Source organism: Pristiophorus japonicus, chromosome 18 (genome assembly GCF_044704955.1).
Source record: "Pristiophorus japonicus isolate sPriJap1 chromosome 18, sPriJap1.hap1, whole genome shotgun sequence".
Taxonomy (NCBI): Eukaryota; Metazoa; Chordata; class Chondrichthyes; family Pristiophoridae; genus Pristiophorus; species Pristiophorus japonicus.
The window spans coordinates 26,343,003-26,370,803 of NC_091994.1; the positions used below are offsets into that span (position 1 = coordinate 26,343,003).

A 27,801-nucleotide genomic window follows, 5' to 3' on the forward strand; every position below is an offset into this window, starting at 1 on the left:
ACTCGCTGCCATGACTCGCTGTCTTAACCTCAACTTTGGAGTTCCCTAATATTTATGCATGTTCCTATGCCAGTTTTTTTTTTAATGTTTCTACTTTTGGAAGCATGACTTTTGAATAAGTGGCTATTCTGAAACCCAATTACAGCCATTCAGTGGTGTTGGCCAAAAAGATACAGCAGATAAATTTCTGCACAGAACTACCTAGCAACTGGAATCTGATCCAGTAATATATCAAGCTTCAGTGTATAAATTGTTAGTGGGACTGGTTGCCAAGAATTGAACTTGGCAATAATTTAGTGACCCATTACTGGACTGAAGCGCAAAATGGAAAAACTGGTGTTTTTTGTTAAATTTTTTTTTTTAATTCTTAGCGAGAACTAGGTTTTTAATTTCCTATTTGTTCAATGCAGGGAGGCTTTTTAAATTAAGTTTTTTTTTTGTTTTACATTTGTGAAGCAATTGATAGGTGTTTGTGAGAAGATACATTGAAATGCTAAGGTTTCTTAGCATGTTTATGTTTTAGTCCAGGAGTAATATGGGTTGAAACAATTGTCTTCTGTCTCTAGAATTTAGTTTGGTCAGTTAATGGAGGGAACCCATTTACCTGTTGGCTGCCGTTGCAGTTTGCGGATGAGTCGCAGTTGTTGGCATATTTCTGCTCCTTTGGTCAACCTTCTTGCCCTGGGTAGTAACTGAAATGTTTGGGGAAGAATGGTATGAGCCAAGTGGGCTTCTAAGAATGAGCTGTTTGGTATTTCCAGTTTCGGATGGAGGATGAACATTAGTGACACAGGTTGAGATATGTTTTAGAGGGGCTTCGACCATGTGTTTCTTTAGAAATTGTATGCTGTCCTGGTACCTGGACCTATCCAATTTTGTGGAGAAAATGGCCATTCAAAAGCAACAGGACTGGCAGGAGCACTTCCGAGCACTTCAAGAAATTCAGGTAGAAGTAGGAGAAGCTGCTGCTGAAAACTTCCAGCTCATTAAATACTACCAGACAATTTGGAGGATTTAGTGTTGCTCCGAATTTTGTGAGAAGTTAGAAATGCAGCTTTGGGAATTGTAGATGTTTTGACCACACAGTAGGAAAAAACTTTGGAGCTCTTAATATTGGTGCCTTACAGGCTGTTGGGGCGAAAGATTATGTAAATAGGATAATTTGTCAAATAGGTAGTAATGGATACTAGCTATGCTTGCAAAGTTCTGATCAGTGAAATACTCGGTTTTTAACATTCTCTGCAGATTTAATTATAAGCTATTTAGGTGGACGTATTAATGTAGAATGTTAACATAAGAACATAAGAAATAGGAGCAGGAGTAGGCCATACATGGCCCCTCCAGCCTGCTCTGCCATTTAGTACAATCTTGGCTGATCCGATCATGGACTCGGGTCCACTTCCCTGCCCGCTCCCCATAACCCCTTATTTCCTTATTGGTTGAGAGACTGTCTAGCTGTGTCTTAAGTTTGTTCAATGTCCCAGCTTCCACAGCTCTCTGAGGCAGCGAATTCCACAGATCCGCAACCCTCTGAGAAAAGAAATTTCTCCTCGTTCTAAGATTATGCTCCCTAGTTCTAGTCTCCCCCATCAGTGGAAACATTCTCTCTGCATCCACCTTGTCAAGCCCCCTCATAATCTTGTGTTTCGATAAGATCACCTCTCATTCATCTGAATTCCAATGAGTAAAGGCCCAACCTACTCAACCTTTCCTCATAAGTCAACCTCCTCATCTCTGGAATCAACCTAGTGAATTTTCTCTGAACTGCCTCCAAAGCAAGTATATCCTTTTGAAAATATAGAAATCAAAACTGCACGCAGTATTCCGGGTGTGGTCTCACCAATACTCTGTATAACTGTAGCAAGACTTCCCTGCTTTTATACTCCATCCCCTTTGCAATAAAGGCCAAGATTCCATTGGCCTTGCTGTACCTGCATACTATCCTTTTGTGTTTTATGCACAAGTACCCCCAGGTCCTGCTGTACTGCAGCATTTTGCAATCTTTCTCCATTTAAATAATAACTTGCTCTTTGATTTTTTTTTTCTGCCAAAGTGCATGACCTCACACTTTCCAACATTATACTCCATCTACCAAATTTTTGCCCACTCACTTAGCCTGTTTACATCCTTTTGCAGATTGTGTCCTCCTCACACATTGCTTTTCCTCCCATCTTTGTATCGTCAGCAAACTTGGCTACGTTACACTCGGTCCCTTCTTCCAAGTCGTTAATATAGATTGGGTCCCAGCACTGATCCCTGCGACACCCCACTAGTTACTGATTGCCAACCCAAGAATGAACCATTTATCCCGACTGTTTTTTGTTCGTTAGCCAATCCTCTATCCATGTTAATATATTACCCCCAACCCCGTGAACTTTTATCTTGTGCAGTAACCTTTTATGTGGCACCTTGTCAAATGCCTTCTGGAAGTCCAAATACACCACATCCACTGGTTCCCCTTTATTCACCCTGTTTTTTACATCCTCAGAGTTCCTGTTCCAGTTCATAGATATCTTGGGAGTACTGAGTTTTAAAGGAAAGCAACAACATTCAGATATGTGCAGATTTAACTGGGCAGGTGATGTTTATTGTGTAATGTATAGATGATTGAGGTACAATTTACTACATCTGAGTAGGCTGACGTGATCCTCCTTTTTTGAGGTGAAGGGGACACACTACACATGAACAAATCCTTCTCGAGCAAAAAATGTCGTCAAAATGCTTGTGCACTGCGGAGCTAACTGATGATTGGGCCAAGTACATTGAGCTAGAAATTGGTTAAAGGCCGCCACCGCCCAAAATACCGCCAAGATTCTGCAATTAACGCCGTGGAAAATTGATCAAAAATTAGGAAAAAAACTGCCCGGCGGGAAAAATGGGCATTGCACGTGGATTCTCAGCGATCCTGGTCAAATTATGTCCGAGGTTAGAGTCGGCCTCGGGAGGGGGGAAAATACGAAAAATATTTTAAAGAAATAAAACATTGAGGACCCTTTTGCACTGAATCACTGCAAAATAATTTTTTTTTTTAAAAAGAGTTCACTTGCCCTTTTTTTTTTGCAGGGTTTCATACCTACCGCCATTGAAAGGCTGGTCCGACTGGGTGGTTTTTTTTGAAGCACGGATAACCGCTCCCACCAAACTCTGGCGGGAGCGGTTTTCCCAGCGTTGCACGCCGGTGGTCCGCTCCCCAGCGGTATTTCGAAACCGCCGGTAGAAGACTGCAATGAATTTCCCAACGAATAACAGACTGCCCAAAACAAGGAAATACCGCCGAAAAACCCAGTGGTAGGCTGATCAATTTCTAGCCCATAATTTTTAATAGTTATAACCAAATTTCAGAATTCAGTAATTCTGGTCAAAAATCCAGAGGAATTATAATATCTAATACAATCTTTATCTTGCTGTTGACCTGAAACTTCTGCCAAAGCACTGAGGAAGATTTTGTACCTTTTGTGGGTCTAGACTATCTGAAACAGAAGTCAGTCTTTGGATATCTACAAATCAGACAGTACAGAATCAGAAAAAAAATGCCCATCTGGTATTTTTCCACAGATATGAGGGCTTTCAACCTCTAGCTTCTGTTTCCTGGCTATGTTGCCTAGAATGTTTTAAATTTGGTGCAATTCTCAGGACCTTCTACAAATGAAGCATAGCTCTTGAAACAACCATTTTGAGTGAAGGTCTTCTACCTTCTGTGTTGGCATTCATTCATTGTACAGGTGCAACATCCTGAATCCGGATTCTTTTTTTTTAAACTAGAATTGTCCGAAAACCGGACATTTTGAGCGTCCCAGATGGAGGCGTCTGGAATTATTGTCTGAAAACCAGACATTTTTGAAGCAGCCAACAGTGGGGTGGTTCAGTTTGGTAGGAGGAATAAGGAGGCTACTTACCGGTAAAAAGTGCAGCGCAGGGGGGCTGCTTGCAACGAGGAACAGCGTGAATCGGTGAGCATTGAGGTTTGAAATCTGGCAAACCCCAAAATCTGCCACGGGTTCAGTTGAGGATTCTGGATTTCAGACAAGAAAATCAAGTCTGAAATCCGGAATCCTCGACTAATCGAGGATTTTGGATTTCAAACTATTGATTTTCTTGTCTGAAATCCGGAAAGACCCAAAAACCAGCACGGACTCAGTCCCGAGGATTCCAGATTTTGGACTTTGTACCTGTATCTGGAAAAATCTTCCGCTGGCGGTGTCGGCCTTGACTCAGTGGTAGCATTCACACCTCCTGAGTTAGAAGTTTGTGTTCCAAGTTCCACTTCGGAGACTTGAACACATAATGGCTGACACTCTAGTGTAATAATGAGCATTGCACTATCTGAGGTGCAGCCTTTCAGATGAAATGTTACACTGATGCCCAGTCTGTCCCCTCAAACGGGTATAAAAGATTATATGGCACTATTTTGAAGAGCAAGGAAGAGATCTCAATGTCCTAGCAACCAAACTGCGTTGTCTGAGCCCTGCTGCTCTCCCCGCTATTCGTGAGGATGACTGAACATCGCCTGGAAACTCGAGTCCTCAGAGCAACTAGGGGAGGGACAGTGAGTGAAAAATGCAAACTGGGTGAGAGGAAGAAAGAGGCTGGGGGAGGGAGCGAGAGAAACGCACTGGGGAGGGAGCGAGAGAAACACACTGGGGAGGGAGAGAGAAATCTCTATTGACTTGTCTTCAATTTATAACTTATGGTTCATCTTGCTATAAATCAAGTCAAATTTTTATTCGTGGCTTGGTGATATTAAGACACTCAACTAATAACATTTGCAAACACTGGGCAAATGATGTGATTAAATGTCACATGATCATATCTCCAGGAATACGTCAAACCACAGTTGGCAACACTACTGCTTACAGTTTTTGAATGTTGAGTCATTTGAGTTTTAGCCTGTGCCAGTAAATACAATGTAATATGGTGGATCGCGGTATTTACTTCATAGACCTTGTCTGGAAATTCTTTTCCTTCATCGAGCAGCATACCGATTAAAATTTATACTGTGACAGCCAGACTTTGCATGGCTTTGTGGAGTGCCAGAGCACTCTAACAATCTATACAGGAGCTTGGTATTTTTTGTTGCTGCAGGCTAGCTGTTTATATTTATAGATTGAATTTTTAGATGTTTCACATTAGCAACCACTTCATTATGGAAAGCTTCCAAATATGATTTTAGCAAGATTTCTTGGAATATTTTTTAATAGATTTGGTCATTCTAATGTGGATATTTCCCATCATTTGTCTGATCTTTCTGTAAACTGATTCAGCTGCTATTTCTGAAATGTTCTTGCTCCTGGAGTATGTTCCTTAGTCTCGTTGAAGATCTTTTTACCCTATTTATATTATGGAATCTTGTCCATTGGAAGCTTTTTTTTTGGAATGTCATCTGGGTGCATTGCTGCCCAATTTGCTCTGGGGTGGATTCAACAACTGTGAACAGCTAGACATGCAAGATTCACGTGTGCAAAGTTGCTCCAAGGCATCGTGATTTTAAAGCAGCATGGCGAGTAGCAGTGTGTAACGAGTCATAGTGATGCCATTGATGATCTGAGCAGAATCTTCCCCTGTGTGGAGTAGGCCAGGAATAGGGCAAAGCTCAACTTGCTTGTGCTTAGGTCAGAAATTAAGCAGTTTCACAGCCACTCTGCAGGTGCAACCCTTGTAAAGCACTTTGCCACTGCTTCACCGAAACTACCATGATTTGTGCAGTGGCTTTCCCAAGACCTAGCCAGTTGTCTAAAAGATCCTAAAAAGTAGGTTTACTAGAGTAGGTACTAAAATTGAAGAAACCCACGGGAGATAGTGTGCAGTGATGAGGGAAGATGTTGTTCACACAGGTCACTATGCTATCTCTGATCACGTGGATCGCTATTTTTGCTATGGTATTGGAGGGTTGTTGACTCCTGTGGAATCCCATATGGAGAAAATTGCAGGGGGAAAAAAACATTTCTTTGATGGTTATTCAAGCAATTGCATAGACTTCAGGTTGTTCCTTACCGTAAGATTAAAAGAAAATGGTTGGTGTGTAGTGCACTCACTAATGGATAGACATTGCACACACTGGGTGAATTAAATCGGCTTCAAAGTTTTTATTGGATGTCTCCAGAAATAACTACTTTCAGGGTTTTGATACTATCTGTAAACCAGTTTCAACCAGAGTCAAAGTTAACAGCATGTGTGTCCTGGTTACCAATTCCTGGTAAAATGACCCACTGAGTTTATTTTCTGTGTACATTGATACCTAATGACTCATTGTGAATGTGGTTATAGTGACAGCCCAGAAACCCATTGACCAAGCCAATTGATCATCTTTCTCTGTCTCTGTGATCCGCACGCTCTGTCTATTCCTCAACCCCTGTGTGTGGCCCCCTGTGTCTGTGTGTCTCTCTCGCCCCCTCGGCTCGCAAGCACCCCTTGCACCGTGCCTCTTGCCATTACCACCAAACAAAGGGGGAAAAATTCATACCTTCTGTTTTTAGTTGCATATTTTCCAGCCTCTAAGAAAAATAATTCCACAGATATTGGTGATAAATACCCATTGAAACCCTTATAATTTGTTAGACTTTAAAAATATTAATGTAAAACATTTGCAAGAACCCATATACTTATTGGGACATTTATTTTAATGGCAGGATGTTAATGTTGCAGTGTTGTCATCAGTGGTGCTCTTGTGGTCACAAGCAACCCTAGAAAGTAAATGGAGTGGAGATTCAGAACTTTTCTGCATTAGTTTTTGAGATTTATTTGCTAAATGTCAAACATTGAATCCAGTAACAAAAATGTTTCCATCAACATTATTGATTTCTAGTGCTTGAACATTTAAAATCAGCATAGAAAATTGTGAAATTACGCCTGCAGAAACTTGTTGGAAGATTTGGATCCATGATTTTTGTAATCTTCGACAGATTTTCAGTGCTTTTTCTGTATTCTGATCTGATACTAAGTAGCCATGCTGCAGCCCAAAAATCTTTTTGCTGTAGTAGAATGCATATTCCACTTGCTCTCTTTCAACAATCTAAGGAAGATAAAGGGAAGACAATTTTATTGAAAAAATCATCATTTGTCCTTGGTTTCCCCCCCACACCCTCTGTTATAAACTACCAAAGTTTCAGAATGCACAGGCAACCTGTCTTCTGTGGCTCTGAAAGCGTGTAGCATTCTTGGTTGGCCCACTGCTTGCAATTCCTTTCCATTCTTGTTTTAAAAGAGGATGTACTTGGTCTCCATTCTATTTATTCTGTTGGCAGCTTGACTAGAACTGAAAATTTATCCGTTGGAAAATTTTGGCTGGCACATAGAAAGTTAATTAAATAACTTTTTTTGAGTACCTTTGGCACAGGAATTTGTTTTCATGCTCTTATAGTCCACTCTTCAGACTGTACAAGTTTCCTGTCATAGATTCTACACAATCCATTTGTCTTTGTGGCACCCTCTCTTCTGAATCAGAAGGTTGAGGGTTCAAGTGTAATTCCAGGGAATTGAGCACATAAATCTAGGCTGACACTTCAATGCAGTACTGAGGGAGTGCTGCAATTCCAGTGATACCATTTTTTGGATGAGACGTTAAACCGAGGCCTCGTCTGCTCTCTCAGGTGGACATTAAAGATCCTATGGCACTATTTTGAAGAGCAGAGGAGTTATCCCTGAAGTCCTGGCCAGCATTTGTACCTCAATCAACATCACTAAAACATATTACCTGACCTTTATTACATTGCTGTTTGTGGGAGCTTGCTGTGTGCAAATTGGCTGCTGCATTTCCTACATTACAACAGTGACAGTACTTTTTTTTTAAAAAGTACTTCATTGGCTGTAAAGTTTTTGGGGTGTACTGAGGTTGTGAAAGGTGCTGTATAAATGCAAGTCTTTTTTTCTTAGCATGATTTTGCAATGTCCTAGGAATGTTCGAATACTGTAAGGAACATGAACGTTTCTATCATGTTTGCCTGTATTTAAAAACCCTCAAGCCCTTCCTAGCCAGATATTCATACTGATGTATGTGGAAAAAGTAACACTATCTGCAGAAGGAACAAGCTTGGGCCAAATGATTGTTTTTCTTTGATATTAACTGATGATTTATGTGTTCATTTTCATAGCTTCTGCTTATGACTTTTCAGTATTTTGGTCTCACCTTAAGAGTCCTGTTCAATTGACTTTTGTTTTAACCTGTAGGTCTGGATGAAAGAACAGGCCCTGGTCCATGGGCAACAAGCACACAGAATAGTAGTCCATCAACATATGAACAACCAAGGGTAAGAATGGCTTATTTCCCCCTTCCTAAATGGCTTTCTTCAGCCTTCACTAGCTCTGAATCAATACCCAAGTTTCCTTCATCTGTCCTTTCTCCTCCAGCCCCACAAAGATAAAGTTGAACAGAGCAAGTTCCATAGGATGAAAGAACACAATTAGAAAAAATATATCTATTTCAACCAGATTCTAGACAGTGAGGTACCTTTTTAGAGTGCATTTACACTATAAAGGTAGCATCTGTACAAAATTGTTTTTTTTAGTGTAGTTCAGGAGTTGGGACCCAACCCAACAAAGTGGAGCAGGGTGTGTCTTCGAATCGTGTCAGGCCTTGATTACAGGTTAACGATACAATTAGTACACACCAAAGCTACCGTTGTAGTGTCATTAGTCTAATGTCCGCTCTGGTAATTCAAATATTCTGAATGTTTGGTTGGTTAATTAGGTTCTTGCCTTGTTTGAACGTCATTTAAAAAAAAATCAATATTTAGATCAATTTTTACTACCGTCTGCAGAATTTTAAAAAAAACAACTGTGTTTTCTACACACTGGGCAGCTTATTCACCTGGTTCTAAATCAAACCCACGAGTAAACGCAAGCTCCAGTTGTGGGGAATCCATGCTGATTAATAGTTATTACCAGCAGTAAACTGAAGGATCTTGGTCATTTCAGCAGGCTTGTGGAAAATCTCCTGTACTTCCACAAAAATTACTATTAAGGAGCACTTTAGCTTGCTTCGTTGCCTTTCCCCATACCAAAAAAATGTATGTTGGGATGAAGGGGTTGGCTATAATACTGGCACGGTCTGAAAAGGTAGAATAACCTGGGTTCAAGGTGGTTAAAGCCTCCAAACCTTTTTGAGATATAATCACACTCTCCACTTTCCTCATTGCTGTAAAAAAAAAAAAACTGGCCAGGCTAACTCGATGGAATGCTGATAGAAAAGTGATAATAGATAACAATCTGGCAAGTGACTTCTGTATCACAGCCTGTTTCATACACATGGATTCCTGACTGACTCAAGTTACGAAGAAGTGCAATGTTTGCTCACTAAGTATTCGTTTTTTCCAATTTTCCCTAATTGGACCTCACCCAAGAGCCTCTGCTAGTGTGGCCAGATTTTTCAGTTATACTGGGCATTCCACCCAAGTCTAGCTCTGGCCACGCACAAACACATGCAGTCTCCAACAGGTATCACTGGAAAGTGATTAGCAATAGGATTCCACGCTTGTGGCCACTGGAGAGCGATCACTGTCCATGAAAGAAGTTAATATTACAGGAGAGGGGGGTGGGATAGATGAAAGGGACCATCATCCGGGCATTTCCGTCAAATCAATAGATGTAACGTGAACTAATTTTGCTTGTGTGCATATGGTGCAATGTGAAGCAATGGCGGAGGGATTAGAGATGTAAAATGTACAACTCCAACCTTTCTTACTGCAAAACTATGAATTGTAAATGTAATGGCCCAGAGAGTATGGTCGGAGGCTTCCCGTGGACGGATGCCTCCGACCACGCACACATTATGAAAATATCTGGTGGTCCCGGAGGAACGAACGCTTCCGCTCCAAGGCCTAGATGCGCAGCTCAGTGCAGAGGCCCACATAATCCCAGAAGTGTACGCGCATTCTGGGATCGCGTGGGCTGGATCACCAATCGAAATGAAGTCTTTTCTCATTTGTACGGAGCTCCCATTACTATGAATGGGAATACCCCCAAAAACAAAAAACACAAAATATATACATTTTAAAAACACCTCCCTTGTTTAAAATTAATAGAAATTGAATCAAATTAAATGTTTTAGAGAAGTCATTTTTGAAATTTAAAAAAATATATTTTAAGTGTTAAAAAATAAATGTATCTTAATGGACAGGGTTTTTAATATTTAAAAACAAGTGTCAATAACATTTCTTTTTTTTTTAAACTCTTACGCTGGTAAAAGCAGGCGGTATGATCTTGCACGATCGCAAATGCCAGGTTTAGGTGCATGCGCAGTGTACTCCTAAAAACACAATTTGCGGGGCCTCTTCAGACACGTGTGCACCCGGCGAGGCCACAGTTTACAGCCCATTATCTTTTTGGTTCTTTGTGCTGTACATACAGTCTTGGCTGCTAGACTTGAACCAGAGGGAGTGCGAATATTTATTCTTACTGATCCTGTTGCAAACATTTTGCGAATCAAGGTATTTATTTTCATCCATCTGGGCAGATGGTGGAACGGCCAGCTATTACTTGGAATTTCTTTTTAACATTGGGCCACATTTTGCTGAAAAAGTAAGTGTCTGACCAACGCACGCTGTTATTAATGCACAAATCGGCCAGCAATATGTGGTGAGGAAGAGAGATCCTATGAATTGTGAATTGCCACAAGTTGGTTGCTGTTAGCTTCACGAAAATGGCATCTTGCGTTGAGCCGCCACGTGATTTTCATGAAGTTGCTGCATTTGCACATTACCCATCAAACTTGCCACAGAAAATTACATATTGTAATTATCAGTGCAAGTAACCTTTTAACAGTGTGATAATTGTTACTAACTGCCCATCAACCTCTCTTGCCCAGAAAGTGGGGGGGTAGTAGTCTGGAGTCTCATTCCTTCAGGTTGTGAATTGTTTCAGGAAATTTTTTAAATGTCAGATTTTTATTATGTTTTTTGTCTTGCTTTTCCTTTGTCTCTCGGCTCAATTCAATCTTTCGTTCCCTCTCTGTACCTGAATTGACATTAAATTCACCCATTTTAATTCATCCTCTTTCTCTGTCCTTCCTCTGTTAATTTCTCAATCCTTTAATCTCATTGGTTAAGGAGATGCACTGTTTGTCCCATTGGTCACCAAAGGCCCTGATGCCCCCTCTGTGCTGTTATCAGTTCGCACTTCCAACAACTTTTGGGGCAAAAATGTTTAACACCTAAACTTACACAAACCAGTATAAGGGGGCACGCTGGGTGCCCAGAAAAATCTAACCCTCTATGTTCAATACCATTTTAATTAATCTTCCATATCCAAGGAAATTTCTCTCATTTAGTTTTGTGATAAAATTAGATTCTACACGATACATTTTTATTATTACCTACTATATTGTCAGTCAAATAGAATTCTACAATTGAAATACTGAATAGCTTCAATGTAGCACCCATTTGCAAAAAGTGAAATATTGTTGCCTAGATTAACATTTCAGACAAAAGATTCAAGTCTTAATTTGTTGCCACTGTTTGTGCCAACCAAAGAAAATATTTGGATAGTTCACACCTGACTTCAGGTGTGAACCAACTTCAACCTATTGCTTGCCTCCAGTAATTCAAGCCAAGGTATTTAAGTGTTTTTTTTTTCCCCTCAAAACTTTACCAAAATTGGTGAAATTTATCCTCTTGGTTAGTGAAGGCTGAATACTAACACAAGTCATTGCTGGGCTACAGGATTCAAGCTCTGTCCTCCTGGTGATGGTTGAACTAGCATTGTAGCTATGGATATCCAATCTTGGTATATTGAGCAACTGTTGAATAGCAAATCAGTAGGTTAGAAAAATGCAACATGTTACGAGCTATTACAGAATGCTGACGCTGAGATGCCAAGAAATTTTTTTCTTTGCTCGTGCTAATATTTAAGTCTTAGATTTACTGCGCTGAATTTTACTGGCTTTGCTCTATGTAGCTGAACTGATTGCATTTTTATTTTTATAGGGCTATGGTGAAAGTTCTCACTATGGTGATCATGTACCCAACAGAGAGTTGTCATCACATGATGGCATATCTTCTTCATCCTTCATGAACTCTGGCCTTGTTGGTGAGTAAAAATAAATGATTTTTAATTCCTAAATCTTGAAGAGAATAAACTTCAAATTTAAACTCTTTGGCATAACCTTACTGCTTTAGATTATTTTTTTCTCTGTTTGAGCACTGCAATTGGTATTCAGAAACAGGAAATATTACAGTGACTGTTCTCAGTGGCAGGTGGCTGGAAGTGGAGTTGTCAATAGGTTGAATAGGTTTTTCGCAACTAGAAGACACAATGAAGCCGTATCTCAATGCAACTCTTTGCAAATGTACAAAATCTGCAGGGACTTTTTTTTTCTTCCTCTTCTACCCTTTGTTGTTATGCAGAAATTCAGTGATCCCTGCTATGCAACCTATCTAAATACTGAGTTTATGATCCCATGAAATGGTTGTACATGTGGTGGATACTTAAGTTTGGGACTAATTTCTTAACATGGACCCAATGCTATATAGGCAACCAAGTCCCAAAGTCTCTAGTAGATTTATTTTCTCTCCTGGTAATTATGACCTCTGATCATCTGCTATTTGTTGTTCCATCAGGAAGTTTACCTGATTCTATCTGGAAGAGGTTAATCTTTTTATGGTAATTGCTTTCAGTAGTTCTTTGTTTCAAAAATGAAATGGGTCCAAAGATCTAAATTTGGGGTGGGGGATTTCATGGGGACATGGAACCGAAGAACATCAAGGAATTGTGGAGGGATTTGGATGCAAATCTTGGTGGATTCTCCAGGCCACAGGAAGCTAGTGAATCTTGCTGAGATCAGGGATGATGAGGATGCAGTCCTTGGGGCTGGATTTTAGGCTAATTTGCACCCCGTTTAGCGCCTGGGCGGGGCGCAAAACCAATATTTTTTTGGCGTGAAATGAGGTGCACAAGATTTTGCACTCGGGCAGAACTTTCGGCAATGATTTTGCAGTGGTGCTAAAACTTAGCGCCCACCTGTTTGGATAACTTAAATCGTCCTGCATCGCTGCGCTAGCGCCCCAGGCGGAACGTTCAAGCATATTGCCCAATTTAGCGCCTGCCCGGGAACCCGCCAGCAAAAAGCACCAGGCACCAACAGCGTCATCTTGGAAACGGAGGAGAAAGTCGGAGTGCTGAGTGATTAAAAGCATTGGGAGAAGAATGCTGCTTTACTGCATACTTTTCATTGCGAAGTTTATGAGTTTATAGTTTGTTTTAAAGGACTTTTTAAAAGATGGGGACTATACTATGTCAGCCATTATTCCTGGCTGCTATATTTATACAGCATCAAGCTGCAAGAACGCTTATTGATCATTTTCAATGTAACCGAAGAGGTTGCAGAATGTGTGGGGGGGGAGGTCTTACCCCCAATGAGATCGCTCATATCTGCAGCTCTCTGAGGCACAGAGCGTTAGAAGGCTGTGTTTCTGAAAAGAGGTGTTCAGAGATATGGCAGCTCACACAAGCAGACCTACAGCCTACCAGCGCACTAGGACTGCGCTGCCCGTCGAGTTGAAGGTGACAGCGGCACTTGCCTTCTATGCCTCTGACTCCTGTCAGGCATCAGTGGGGGACATATGCTCCATCTCGCAGCATGCTACACATTGCTGCATTTGCCAGGTGACTACTGCACTGTACGCATGCAGGACGGACTTCATAAACTTCCCAATGACCAAGGAGGCCCAAGGTGAGAGGGCTGTAGGTTTTGGACGATTTGCTGGCTTCCCCAATGTTCAGGGTGTCCTTGACTGTACGCACATCGCCCCGCGAGCACTTTTACAGAATCCAGAGGTTTACCGAAACCAAAAGGGATTCCACTCCATGAGCGTACAGATCGTCTGCGACCATATTCAGTGCATCATGGCAGTCAATGCCCAATATCCAGGGAGCATCCATGATGCTTTCATCTTGCATGAGAGCACTGTCTCAGGTCTGTTCCAGCATCAACCACAAGGCCAGAGCTGGATGCTTGGGGACAAAGGTTACGGCCTCGCCACCTGGCTCATGCCCTTGTTCCGGAACCTTCAGACAGAAGCCGAGCATCGCTATGAGAGCCATGCAGCCACATGCAACATCGTCAAGCAGCGCTTCCGATGCCTGAATCACTCTGGAGACTAACTGCAATACTCCCCTAAGCAGGTCTCTGAGTTCATTGTGACGTGCTGCATGCTGAGTAAGAGAGGGAGAACAAAATTAAACATTGTAAACTTTTATAATTTTGTTAACATAATTTGCAAACGTTGAAACTTTTAACAAAATAACAAATAACACACATTGTGATTAAAGTGTGATTAAACAACAACCGGCTTCTCACCCCCACTCCCCCTTATACTCATTGCCCCTCCCTTGCTCCTCGTACCCAAAGTGGCACCATGATGGTGTACAGCAACGTTGTCAGAGCACTGCTGTGTTGGGGTGAGACACATTGTCTCCCCAGGAAGCGTCTCCAATGGACGAGCTCGTGACATGGAAGGCCCAGTTTCTGACTGGCCAGCCTCTTCATCGGCGTTGCCAGTCACAGGTGGTGTGGGGGTGTCTGGGTGTCACACTTTGGGAACTCAGAAAAGCTGCTCGCCACACTCTCCGGGACTCCAGTGTGACTGGTGGAGGCCACCGGCCTCGTGTGGGCAGTGATGGCCTCGCAGGTTTCGCGGCTCGCACCGACAATCTGCGACACTCCTTCTGTTATGGTCGCAGTGAAATTCTCGATGGACACAGGAATCCTACCCAGGACATCAAGGAGCAGACGGGCAAGCCTGATGCTCTCCCTGGACAGTTCTGCATCTGCCTGTCTGTCAGCAGACTGCTGACTCACCCTCCGGAGAGATGGCATACAGGACCCCAAAACTGCGTTGCTACACGCCATTCGTCCCAGGAACCTCCACGATCTCAAAGCCTGGGAAAGTTAGATCATCCTTGGCCAAGGTATTTGTCAGTGGAAAAAGAGGTGTAGAGTGCATCTGCCCCCCCTGCTGGTAAGTGCTCTGTCAACTCTCTTCCTCTTCTTTCTCCTCCACATGATGATGGCCTGATGTGGAGGGTTGATCTGAGGGATGTGGCGCCTGTGACTGGTCATCTGGAAGTAGAAAGCAACAGACGAGTGGTTAGGAGCAGGGAGGGGGCAGGGTGACATGAGGAAGGTCACATAGCTTAGGCTCATTTGAAGGGCCGCCACTACTCCATTATATCTAGTCCACAGAAATTGCATCACATTGCCCCCAACCCTAGTCCACAGACACCATCACATTGCCCCAACCCAGCCCAGGCAGTGTGCAGGACTTGCCCTCAGTATTCAAATGGTATCAGCGCCACCAATGGTAGTTGCTCGACCTGAGATAGCAATGAGGCTGGCCACTCGCTCCGTAAGTGACAGACTCTGAGGCTGTCCGCACCTGTTCACGGCGGTTATGAAACATCTTCCTGCTCTGGCGCTAACGCTAACCCGGTGCTAAAATTTTGATTTCGCCGTGATTTGCGCCCGGAAACGAGCGAAATCGCAAAAAGCTGAAAATCCAGCCCATTGTATGGACAAAAAGAAAACTCACTGCATTCTGGATGGCTTCTAGTTTGTGAATGGTAGAAATTGAGAGACCAGTGGAGAACAACAGCCTCAGTGTGATAAGTGTAGATTGGATTTTTGGTGATGAGCAATCTTGTTGACTGCTTGGATGTGAAAGAGGAAGCTGAGCTTGGGGTCTACAATTTTGAGGTGCTTGTTTTCTACGCTTTAATGGAACTGTTCAGATAGTTTGAATACAGCAAGCATCCACTTCTGAAGCTATATCTACAGTCTGCTAATCACAATCTGGTGAACTACTATATATATAGGATTTACTGAAGAAATCACCCAGGTTCTTGATTAAGTTCAGGATATTGATGTAGAAAGGAGATTAAATTTAGCAAAAAGGCTTTGCTCATAGGCCCAGGCCAAGGAATTGCTCAACTTTGGAGGTGGTGAAAATACAAATCTGTGTGTATCCAGACCTACCTAATTCCCCTGCCTAGTCCCATCAAGGGGTTCTAAGAAAAGTTGCCCTTGTCAATGGGGACCTGATGTTGATGCATTTTTGGAAGACTTTTTGAGCAAGATGTGACAGCTGAAATAATTTGTCTTGTAATCCAGAGGTGGGCATAATCAACATCATTTGTTGGGCTGCCTTCCAGGCAGATTGCAGTGCCAGCCCTGTCTGACACCACATGAGCAGGCTCCAACATCAAGAAAGAAATTCCGGTTTCAACCGTAGGCTTGATGTGAAAGGACATGCTAAAGGCATACTGTTTTTTTTTTGCTAGTGTTAGAAGAAAACAGTAAATATGAAAATGCATTCTAATTTGGGAAGGGAAAGTAGTTTAGTTTCTCATGGAAAAGTTCCTCAGAGGTATATCCTTGCAATTTTCTACTTGAATTGGCTCCCATACCATAGTACATGAAGCATAACTAATGAAGAATCTCTGCTGACAGCCCTAAGCTGCTTTCTGCAGTAGCTATTTTGGCTCTGATCTGCTCTGTGACATCCCCAGTGTTTTGTTGCATTTTGATCTTTTCCAGGTACATTCTGAATGTCTAGCTTGCCCTTCTATTTTATTATGTACTGTGTATTTTTTTTCCCCACCCACCACCTTATTTCCAATCGGCCCTGAGTTGGCATCTCTACTTCTACTTTTGCTTCCTCTGATCAAACCGTCTCTGATGTGCCTTGCGTTATCTGTTGTTCTATGATCTGGTTTCTGCGTCTTTTCAGGCCCCGTAGCGCTCTCTAATGAGCTTCTGTTCTGCTTTCCAACTCCTTTGAAACCTATTGCTGCCGACTGGGACTCTCTCACTTTCCCACTGAGTTTACAGTGCTTTGGGATCAAATTCTCACTTGCACTATATAAACACTTATGGGGCTTACTGAAAAGGCTATTTATTCCCTTTTACTACAGTAAATAATTTGGAACAATTAATGCGGTATTTGTTACTGGGCCACTTTTTGTTTAATTAAAACAAAATGGGCTCCTGGGAGTACAATAGGTTGCAGTTTAGGACTAGTAGCTTGAAGGACAGGATTGCAGGTAGAATCTATTTGAAACTGTTGTCCTCTGTCATGACCCCAAGTTTATTATTGCGGTGCATTTATACTCTAATGGATTTGTAAGCTTGTTTTGTGGTGGATGTGTATATAAAAACTTCTTTGTGCTTTGTGCAATCAGAGACAGCATTGTAGAGTTAAGTTGATGATGCTGGATTGAAGGTAGGGGTGCATGTATACACTGTCAGGTGGATTTCAGTAATGGGGTTATTTAAAAAAAATATATATATGTATGTGTGTGTACACATGTCATTTGAATTTGGAAAGACACCTTACAGTGCAATTCAGTTTTTCCTGTTGTGTCATTAAGAGACCACAATGTGAGATTATGGTGAAGTACTGGTAATAGTGGTAAGAGCAATTTGAGGTGATGCATACAGAACATCCTGCAAGGAAGGTGTGCCACAACATGTATCGGCTTAGATTAATTTTTCATTTTGCAGCATATTGGTAATAAAACATTAAATAGTTTGTAAGGGCCACTTTGCATACATTGTTCGGCATCAAACTGATCATTGCTGCTTTAAAATGTGTTTTTTCAGGGAGAATTTAGCCTGAAATAATATATTTGCCAGTTATTTAGTCTGTCTCAAGTCGAGCTTGGAGTGCAGACTTTTTTAATAGCGTGAAAGCTTGACCTGTACCTGGAAAATGTTTTGGCTACGATTTTAAATCATTCTACAGTAACTTATGTGATGTACAGTGTTCTAACCATGCTAGTGAACTGCTCACTTGAAAATTGGCTATGCATGGGGTCTTCAGAAGTTCAGCAGAAGGGTATTGGAGCTTAATTGAATTTAAAGTTGCAAGTAACTTCAAAATGAGGAATGCTATTCTAGTTGGGTAAAATTACAGCATAGGACCAGTCTGGCCATCTGTTTGCCAAATTGAGCATGTTGCTGTACAAGGCTTTTAGTTACTGCTGGTGCTGGATTGTTACTCCTGAAATACTTAATGTGTGTAATGGAACTTTACAGTGCTTATGGTTGTATGTGCTCTGAAGCTATGATTATTTTAGCTTTTTCAGTTACAGGTAAGGGTTTCACAACAGCAGAAAAATATTAAGATGGAATAAATGTCATTCAATTGACAAATTAGACTTCAAGTATAACAGTACAATAAGTGTCTAATTCTGAAGTGTCAGACAGTGAATACTAAAGGAGATGGAGCTGCTGGTTTACTAAATCTGTTATCTGAAGACAACCTATAATTATTATATGGATGGGATTTTAAGTAGTGCTAGCTGGAGCAGTGGCTCACTGAAGAATCGGCTAGATTAATTACCAAGAGAAATACTACGTTTTTTTTTATGGCATTGCTGAGGAGGTATCGGAGCTGCTTCAGAAACAGGAGCAAATATTTTTTTTGCGAATAGTTGGAGTCTCGCAGCTTTGCCACATTGGAGAGGTTTTTCTCTTCAGTTTAGCTGTATGATTATGATTAGAGGCAAAGAACTTGCAGGCGACAATGTAAGATGTGTGAATGATGTTTGTCCTGTAGGATTTTCTGAGAGTAATTCGTGGGCATCCATGTGTGAATTCCCTGTGGATTAGGAAAACAGTACAGTGCCATGTGGCTGTTTTGCACCTGCTCCCCTTGAGAGTGATTAATTTGTTATGCCAAGGGGAAGATTTGTTTTATATTTTTTTAAAACTTGATTGTCTTAATTTGCATTGTTAAAGAAAAATCTTTCTGACCCTTCATAGACATACGGGAATTTGTTCATATTTCAGTTTGTAACCTCAGATTTTCTAGAAACTAATTTTTTAATTTTGTGTATGAATCCAAATGAAAGTGGAGGAGAGGATCAGGGAGGAAATTTGAAAAGAAGTCTGCAACAACTTCTGCACTTCTAATTTTACTGGCCATCAATTTTATTTTAATTTTATTATACCTATTCTGCGTCTTGCCTTTTGATGTATTGAAAAGCTGACGAACAGATACATCTTCATGTGCAGCTTTAAAAGCCCTGCAGAACTTTTGTGACAGTCAAAATAAATTACAGAAGTTTGCTGAGTTTGTTTACAGTTTAATAAGTGTTTCACCGGTAAACATCTGGGTTGTAAAAAAAAAATTATTCCTGATTATTTTTGCTAATTTTCATCTCTGAACCTCATCCATGCCTTTGTTACCTTCAGACTCGACTATTCCAATGCTTTCCTGGCCTACCTCCTATCTTCCACCCTCTGTAAACTTGAGCTCATCCAAAACTCTGCTATCTGTATCATAACTCTCACCACATCTTTCATCCCTGTGCTCGCTGACTTTCATTGGCTCTTGTCCAACAATGCCTCAAATTTTAAATTCTTGTGTTCAATTCGCTCGATGGCTTCGCTCCCCAATCTCTCTAACCTCCTTCAGCCCTGCAACCTTCCGAGAGTTCTGCGTTCCTCCAATTCTGCCCTCTTGTGCACCCCCCAATTTTCTTTGCCACGACATTGTACGCTGTGCCTTCAACTGTATGCCCCAAGCTCTGGAATTCCCTCCCTAAACCTCTCCACCCCTCTAGCCTCCTTTTTAAAGCGTTTATTAAAACCATATGTCTTTGAGCAAGCTTTTGGTCATCTGTCATATCGTCTTGTGGCTCGGTGTCAAATTTTGACAGTGCTCCTGTGAAGCGCCTTTGAAAGTATTACTACGTTAAAGGCGCTATATTAATGTAATAACATTACCACGTGGCAAGGAAATATTTAGCTGGAATATTAACATTTAGTTGATAAAAGATTAAAATGTGAGAAATTTGGATCTTTAATTGCATTTGGTTAGAACTGTAATTTTATATGTTGACAAGTGTGATACTTGTACATATAGCAGCTCCCATGGCATTGCTCAAATGATGCACTTTTTTTTTTAAAGAGTGGGAGCATTATACCATGTACTGTATTATTCTGTCCTTCTAGGCTCAATTAAAGGAGCAGAAATGCCTTTTTGGTCCCATTTTTCAGCCCGACATTGGTTCTCCATATGGAGCGGGCGCCCCAGCAAGTGGCCTGAAATTGGGCCTGGGGCGTTAACGTTATTTGGACACGCTGCAGGTACTTGTGCCTCACAGGTAGCTCAATCATTTTAAAAAAATGAATGCCGGACCGCTTGCCTCGCCGGCAGCGGTCAAAGATAAATCCCAGCAGGGGAGGTGGACTGTCAACGGGGAGGTGATGACTGTGGAGTTGGGGAGCACTCCTGCTCTTCCTGGCTCCACGGGAACTATTTTTGAAATTCTCTTTTAAAAATTACTTTTTCTTGGCAGTTGCTGAAAAATCCCAAACAGAGAAGGCCCAGCTCCTGCTCTGCTCATCGCACACTCATTTGGGCAAAGGGCCTTAAAACAGGTGGTTGACTCCTCATTGAAGGGCATAAGCCCTGTCCCTCATTGCACCCACTTTACTCCCGTAAAATAAGAATATAAGAAATAGGCCATTTGGCCCCTCGAGCTTGCTCCGCCATTTAATATCATGGCTGATCTGATCATGGACTCAGTTCCACTTCCCTGCCCTCCCCATAACCCTTTATTCCCTTATCGCTCAAAAATCTGTCTACCTCTGCCTTAAATATATTCAATGACCCAGCCTCCATGGCTCTCTGGAGCAGATTTACAACCCTTTGAGAAGAAATTCCTCCTAATCTCAGTTTTAAATGGGTGGCCCCTTATTCTGAGACTATGCCCCCTAGTCTTAGTTTCCCCTACGAGTTGAAATATCCTCTCTGCATCCACCTTGCTGAGCCCCCTCATTATCTTATGTTTCGATAAGATCGCTTATTCTTCTGAACTCCAATGAGTATAGGCCCAACCTATCTTCGTAAGTCAGCCCCCTCATCTCTGGAATCAACCTAGTGAACCTTCTCTGAACAGCCTCCAATGCAAGTATATCTTTCCTTAAATACGGAGACCAGAACTGTATGCAGTCGTCATTCTTCTTCTTCATCATCATCATCATCATCATCATAAGCAGTCCCTCGAAATCGAGGAAGACTTGCTTCCACTCAGTGAGTACTTGGGTGAGTGTATAGTCCAATACAGGAATTACAGTGTCTCTCACAGGTGGGACAAGTCGTTGAAGGAAGGGGTGTATGGGGGAGTCTGGTTTGCCGCATGCTCCTTCCGCTGTCTGACCTTGGTTTCTGCATGCTCTTGGCGATGAGACTCGAGGTGCTCACCGCCCTCCCGAATGCTCTTCCTCCACTTAGGGCAGTCTTGGGCCAGGGATTCCCAGGTGCCGTTGGGGATGTTGCACTTTATCAAGGAGGCTCTACTCAGAACTCCTACATGATAAGCGAGCCCCAGGTAGCCAGAGGAGGAAACGAGTACATAGTACTCTAGGTGTTTCCTCACCAATACCCTGTACAGTTGTAGCAGGACTTCTCTGCTTTTATACTCCATTCCCCTTGCAATAAAGGCCAACATTCCATTTGCCTTCCTAATTACTTGCTGTACCTGCATACTAACTTTTTGTGTTTCATACATAAGGATCCCCAGGTCCCTCTGTACTGCAGCACTTTGCAATTTTATTCCATTTAACTTATAATTTGCATTTCTACTTTTTTTTTCTGCCGAAGTAGATAACCTCATTTTCCTACATTATACTCCATCTGCCAATTTTTGCCCACTCACCTTAGCCTGTCTATATCCCTTTGCAGATTTTTTGTGTCCTTACAATTTGCTTTCCCACCCATCTTTGTATCATCAGCAAACTTGCCTATATTATACTCTGTCCCTTCATCCAAATCATTAATATAGATTGTAAATAGTTGAGGCCCCAGCATTGATCCCTGCGGCACCCCACTAGTTACTGTTTGCCAACTGGAAAACAACCCATTTATCCTGACTCTGTTTTCTGTTAGTTAGCCAATCCTCTATCTATGCTAATATGTTACCTCAACCCTGTGAACTTTTATCTTGTGCAATAACTTTTTGTGTGACACCTTGTCAAATGCCTTCTGGAAATCCAAATACACCACATCCACTGGTTCGCCCTTATCCATCCTGTTCGTTACATCCTCAAAGAACTCCAGCAAATTTGTCTAAAACATGATTTTCCTTTCATAAAACCATGCTGACTCTGCTTGATTTGAATTATGTTTTTCCACATATTCTGCTACTGCTTCCTTAATAATGGACTCCAACATTTTCCCAACGACAGATGTAAGGCTAACCGATCTATAGTTTCCCGCTTTCTGTCTGCCTCCTTTTTTAAATAGGGGCGTTACATTTATGGTTTTCCAATCCACTGGGACCGTCGCAGAATCCAGGGAATTTTGATAGATTACAACCAATGCATCCACTATCTCTGCAGCCACTTCTTTTAAGACTCTAGGATGCAAGCCATCAGGTCCAGAGGACTTGTCAGTCTCTAGTCCCATTATTTTACCGAGTACTACTACTTTAGTGATGGTGAATGTATTAAGTTCCTCCCTCCCTGTAGCCCCTTGATTATCCGCTATTGGGATGTTTTTAGTGTCTTCTACCGTGAAGACCGATACAAAATATGTTCAAAGTTTCTGCCATTTCCCTGTTTCCCATTATTAATTCCCCAGTTCAAGAAGCAACAAGCTCCAATTACTTTCCGCAATTGTTTAATCAAAGACCTTTGGAAATTGGAATATGTTCACTAGTTTCAAACTCCGACTCAGAAGTACAAAAACACCAATTATTTTGTAGCTGTAACAAAAGTGTGATATCCATGTGTGCAGATGAATTTTTAACACATTATTAGCAATTTCTTGCATTCTATTTTGTAATAGTGTATAATGCCAAGTTCGAGCTGCGACCCTTTCTGGCAACAAAGCCTAATTCCTAAATAAACACAAGTTAGGCTATCTGGGAGTTTAATTATTTAGTCAGGGGATTTTGCTATTTGTAAAATTGCCTAGCAGAGGTCACAGGTACTCCAGTTTTATATAAATATAATTTTGTGCACTCCCCCCTCCCCCGCCGCCTTTGGAAAAATAAACTGATCTTTTCTCAATGGAAGAAATGACTTCTGTGAACTGATTACATCCATAATTCAAAACAAATAAAGAAAGCATAGCTCACTCCCTCACATGTGTGCACACACTTGTTAGTAATTAGAATGTGTTGGGTATGAGCTGCCATTTTTTAGTCCGTGTTTACTTGGAATTTATTGCCTTTACTCTTAGACGTGGACTTCAATCGCTTCTTTTGTAACAGACTCCAATATTTGTCTTGCTACTAGTGTTACCCAAATCTTATTTTTCAGCTTTCTGATCCTCCCCTTGTTTAAAAAGTGTAATGTTAGTTATTTTCCATTGTTGTGGTATTTAATTGATGAACTGCACAGAATTTCAACCAGAGCTGCCCGACTTGTACCAAGTGATCTTTAATGTCCCACAAAAAGGTTTGTCTGCAATTCAAACTTGTCTTCCTCTGCTGCTGTCTCTTTGCCACCTATTGTACGATATCCCCTTTTCCACTATGATAGGGAGGGAAATTAACTTTTCCACAAATGTACACAAAATTGAATTTAGGCTTACCAGAGGCACTATCTTCATAAAGTGGAGCTCTCAGCGGTGAAAATCAAAATAGCTTTCCCTCCCATTTTTAGTTTGTCCCCACTAAAATTTATTTTCAATAGATTTGCAGGAAATTCAACACAAGTCTTAAATTGGACCTTGCATGCTTGTATTGGAAAAGTTTTCTGCTGCCTTACAGTCCCTTGAGACCCTATTTCTGTAAACGATTCCTGCAGAAGTGCAAGTTGCTTTTGTTGGAAAGAGGTTACTTGGGCAAGACTGGAAACTAATGTTATTGAGATGGTTACCTTGAATTTCAGTTAGCAGTCTCAAATCATTCGGTGTATATCCAGTAACTTAATTGGCTTATAATATTGTTTCATGCATTAACTCTTTTTGCACATTCATGCGAGATATGCTGGGAAATAGAAAATTGACCTGTAGTCAATAATGAGTATTTGCAGATTAGAGGCATGCTTGGTACATATACAGTAGACATCTCAAATTGCTGGAGAAATACCACCAGCAATATCTCCAAGATCTTGCAAATCCCCTGGGAGGACAGGTGCACCAACATTAGCATCCTCGATCAGGCCAACATCCCCCAGCATCGAAGCACTGACCACACTTGACCAGCTCTGTTGGACGGGCCACATTGTTTGCATGCCTGATACAAGACTCCCAAAGCAAGCGCCTTACTCGGAACTCCTACATGGCAAGTGAGCCCCAGGTGGGCAGAGGAAACGTTACAAGGTCAGCCTCCATGATGAAATGCAACATCCCCACCGACACCTGGGAGTCCCTGGCCAAAGACCGCCCTAAGTGGAGGAAGAGCATCCGGGAGGGCGCTGAGCACCTCTAGGCTCGTCGCCGAGAGCATGTAGAAATCAAGCGGAAGGAGCGTGCGGAAAACCAGACTCCCACCCACTCTTTTCTTCAACGACTGTCTGTCCCACCTGTGACAAAGACTACTTTCCGTATTGGACTGTCAGTCACCTAAGAATTCACTTTTAGAATGGAAGCAAGTCTTCCTCGATTTCGAGGGGCTGCCTCAACCATGCGCATCAATCCCAACTGTCTCACCAGTAGAACATTTCCATTTTCTACAGCAGCTGTCTTCAACGTCTGGCCAGGAATGCGAAATAACGGACAATCTCATGTTGCCGCCATTGCCTAAACTCTTTTAACTTTGAACTCTAGCAGTTCACAAAAAGTGAACCTCACCTCGGTGTAGCCTAGATTCAACCTAGATCCTGTAGATGGAATTGTATTGCTCTAAACTAATGTAGTTAGAAATTATTTGCCAATACTATGCAGACGTCCATTGGGTTCTATTTTGCCTTCAGTTACACCTGGTGTGAATGATAAATTGATAAAACAAAAGACCCCAATGCCGCTCACTGTGGTTGAATTTCTGTGTTCATATAGAATAAAAGGAAATTCTAGTAATCTGAACCTCAGGATCAATACTATTCTGAGCTTTATCAGTTATGATTGCAGCCAAGTGATAACTTGAAAGTGGAATTTCATAGTCTTAACATCAGTAACCATATCTCATCCAATCAATAAGATGTTGTGCATTTTGTGTGTAATCGTTAAATGCCTTGTTTCACTTTGAAGTTTCACCATTTTTATGTTGTAGTTGAGGGGCATTTTGCAGCATTAACCTTCAGTTCTGAACCAACATTTATAGTCCGTCACTGAGCAGATAGAACCAACGGCCAAAATAAGAACCGATACTCTATTACAGCAGTGTAGATGACTGAGGTACCTTCCCAAGGCAGTCAAATTGGCAATGTTTTGAGCCAGGGAATGATGTGCAGATTTTCACCTTGTGAACTTGTGATTTAATTATTTGTTGCTCGGGTTGTCGGTTAATTTCGGATTGATCAGTTTCAACTGTTACCTTCTATTGCAAGAGAATTGAACTTCAACCATCAACTCAATTAAAATTTGCCAGCTTCTGATCTTATTAATCAACTCATTTGGAAAAGAGTGGAGAAAATGAGATTGCATGGTTTCCTAGATTTTCACCTTAGAAGGAGCTAATGGAACATGCAGTTGAGTATCTAAAACACAATGTTTGCATGCTAAACTGAAATTCGATCTTTGTCATTTTGAATGTGGTGGAAAACATACCAAAATAGATGGAAGTGTTGACATGAGCTGTTGAATAAGTAGAACTAATCGTACCAAAATAGTGTCTCGTATAAGTAATGGAAGAATTGTGTAATCCTTTAAACCGCACTGGAAATTTTCTAGAACTTTATTTGGTTTGTAATGGTGAAAGCACTGAGATGCTAATTTAACTTGTTTTCATTAGGTAAAAGATCATAAATGTTGTGAATAGTGTGTTTGGTGAAGCTGTTATACTGCAGAAACCAGTTTGACATGAGTACCTACTTGGATTGAGAGTATTAGCAACAAAGATGTGACTGGCATGGTGGATGTGGGAAATGCAGTTGACATTGGGTTTTCAGAAAGCCTTTGCTAAATTTCTGCATCAGCAATTTAGTGGCTGAGGTTAGAAGTCATGTAATAGGAGATAGAAATGTAGCACTATTTATATTTTTAGAAAAAAGGGCTCAAAAAATAAGAAATGAAGCGGGACCAGAAATGGGAGCTTTACATGCTATAAAGAGATTGCTTTCACCGGGCAGGAACGGGCGGTAACATGATCAAACCAGCAGTGCAGCACTTAACATCTCTGTTCATGCTGATGTCCACATCTGTCATTTTGGGCAGGTCCTTGAAATGGGCAGCCCAAGCATCTGCTCGAAACATTAAAGCTGACCCCTCCCCTCCACCACCCTGTGCCAGCTGGGCTCTGCGGATGAGCCACTATTTCCTGCCCCCTACTATTGGCGAGCTGCCTCCAAAAGTGCAAGCAGCTTGGCGATGGAATGCTAATGAGGCCCGACCATGAAAGTGGGTCAGGCTTTGGACATCTTCCATCGTGTGGGCGGCATGCTTGCTCTGACCACCTCCCACAGTCACACAAAAAGCTGCCCTTGTGAATGGCAGGGGTCTTGGAATCCTTTTTTTGGACTCTGATAAGGATCTAGTAAGCAAAACAATTTGAAGATTATATCAAATTAGGAGGCAAAGCAAATAACAATGAACAATATAACCAGAATCAGAAGAATGTAGGTAATTGGACCAAAAGATTGCAGATGAAATGTAATAAGGCTAATAATGCAAAATAATTAATATAGGAATTTTAACCGAAAGGAGCATATTGTGACCGAAGCAGGACTCTGTTGTGCCTTAAATAGTAAAATTCCTGTATTGATAAAATGTACTTATTTATATACACCAGCCAAGAAAATACTGTAAATTTAAAATGGATTCTAGTTAGCTTTATTCTTTAAAAGATTCCTTAATGTCCCCATTCATGCTGCCATTTTGGAGAGCATCAGCTAGAAACTGTATTGATTGGGGGGAAGGCAGAAGAGTGATGACATCATAGCTGATCCCAAACCTGCCCCTCATCCAAGGTTTACACCTCCATTTTCCCTGCAAGTAAGTTACCGGGAGTGGGGACCCTTCCCTAATCCTAACTGCTGAGATTGACTGAAGTACCCCAATTACCTTGCTGGCTGTATTCAGCACAGACCCGAAACCTTCGAAGACCTTCCTGTTCCTTATGGCTGAATGCCACACTGAGCAGTGGATTTACCCACAAAGACATCAGGGGAATTGCTGCTGCTCACTAAAATGTATGTTCCTTATTTGCATGGTTGTTTGCTTTCAAATGTTGGCAGGTACTGTAGAATGGGCTTACTAAATTCTGCTGAGCCATGGATACTGTATCAAGAGTGGGGAATTAATCATATCTTTTATATTTTTCCACACCAAGTGCACCTGTTCTCTAGATGTTAACAGCATTGGTGACTAAGATTCATGCCATTCAACATTTTGTTACCTAGAATGCTGATCATTTTGTTTATTTTTTAACAATTTGGATCTAGAAGACTTTTTATTGAATAAAGATGGCTAATTTTCTTAGCAACTTTTTAGTAAATATTTCTGGGTTTTTTTTCAGACAAACGGGGAATTAAATGGGGAAATTAACTTTTTGTATCAGTCGTGAAGTAGTTGATCGCGCAGTACAGGCCAGTTGACCACTGATTCAAAATGTGATCTGAATTAGAAATAGTAGGTTAAAACTCAAGTTTAGAATAACTATCCTTCTCTCCAAAATAATTTTGTTGTTGACTGGTTAACTTTTCAAATTAATTCAAATGAACACTCTGAATTCCATTCTCCACAAAGTGCCAACATTTGA

The 27,801-nt window shown here is 41.4% G+C and overlaps 1 protein-coding gene across 4 annotated transcripts in view; it reads left to right on the forward strand.

Moving 5' to 3' along the window:
- LOC139228614 (transcription factor E2-alpha-like) overlaps nt 1-27,801 on the forward strand; it is a 143,104-nt gene that overhangs the window by 42,397 nt on the left and 72,906 nt on the right. For all 4 annotated transcript variants that reach the window (XM_070859793.1, XM_070859794.1, XM_070859795.1 and 1 more), the window contains exons 4-5: nt 8,164-8,243; nt 11,916-12,018. In XM_070859793.1, coding sequence (XP_070715894.1) covers nt 8,164-8,243; nt 11,916-12,018 — 183 coding nt within the window. The remainder of the gene's footprint in view (nt 1-8,163; nt 8,244-11,915; nt 12,019-27,801) is intronic.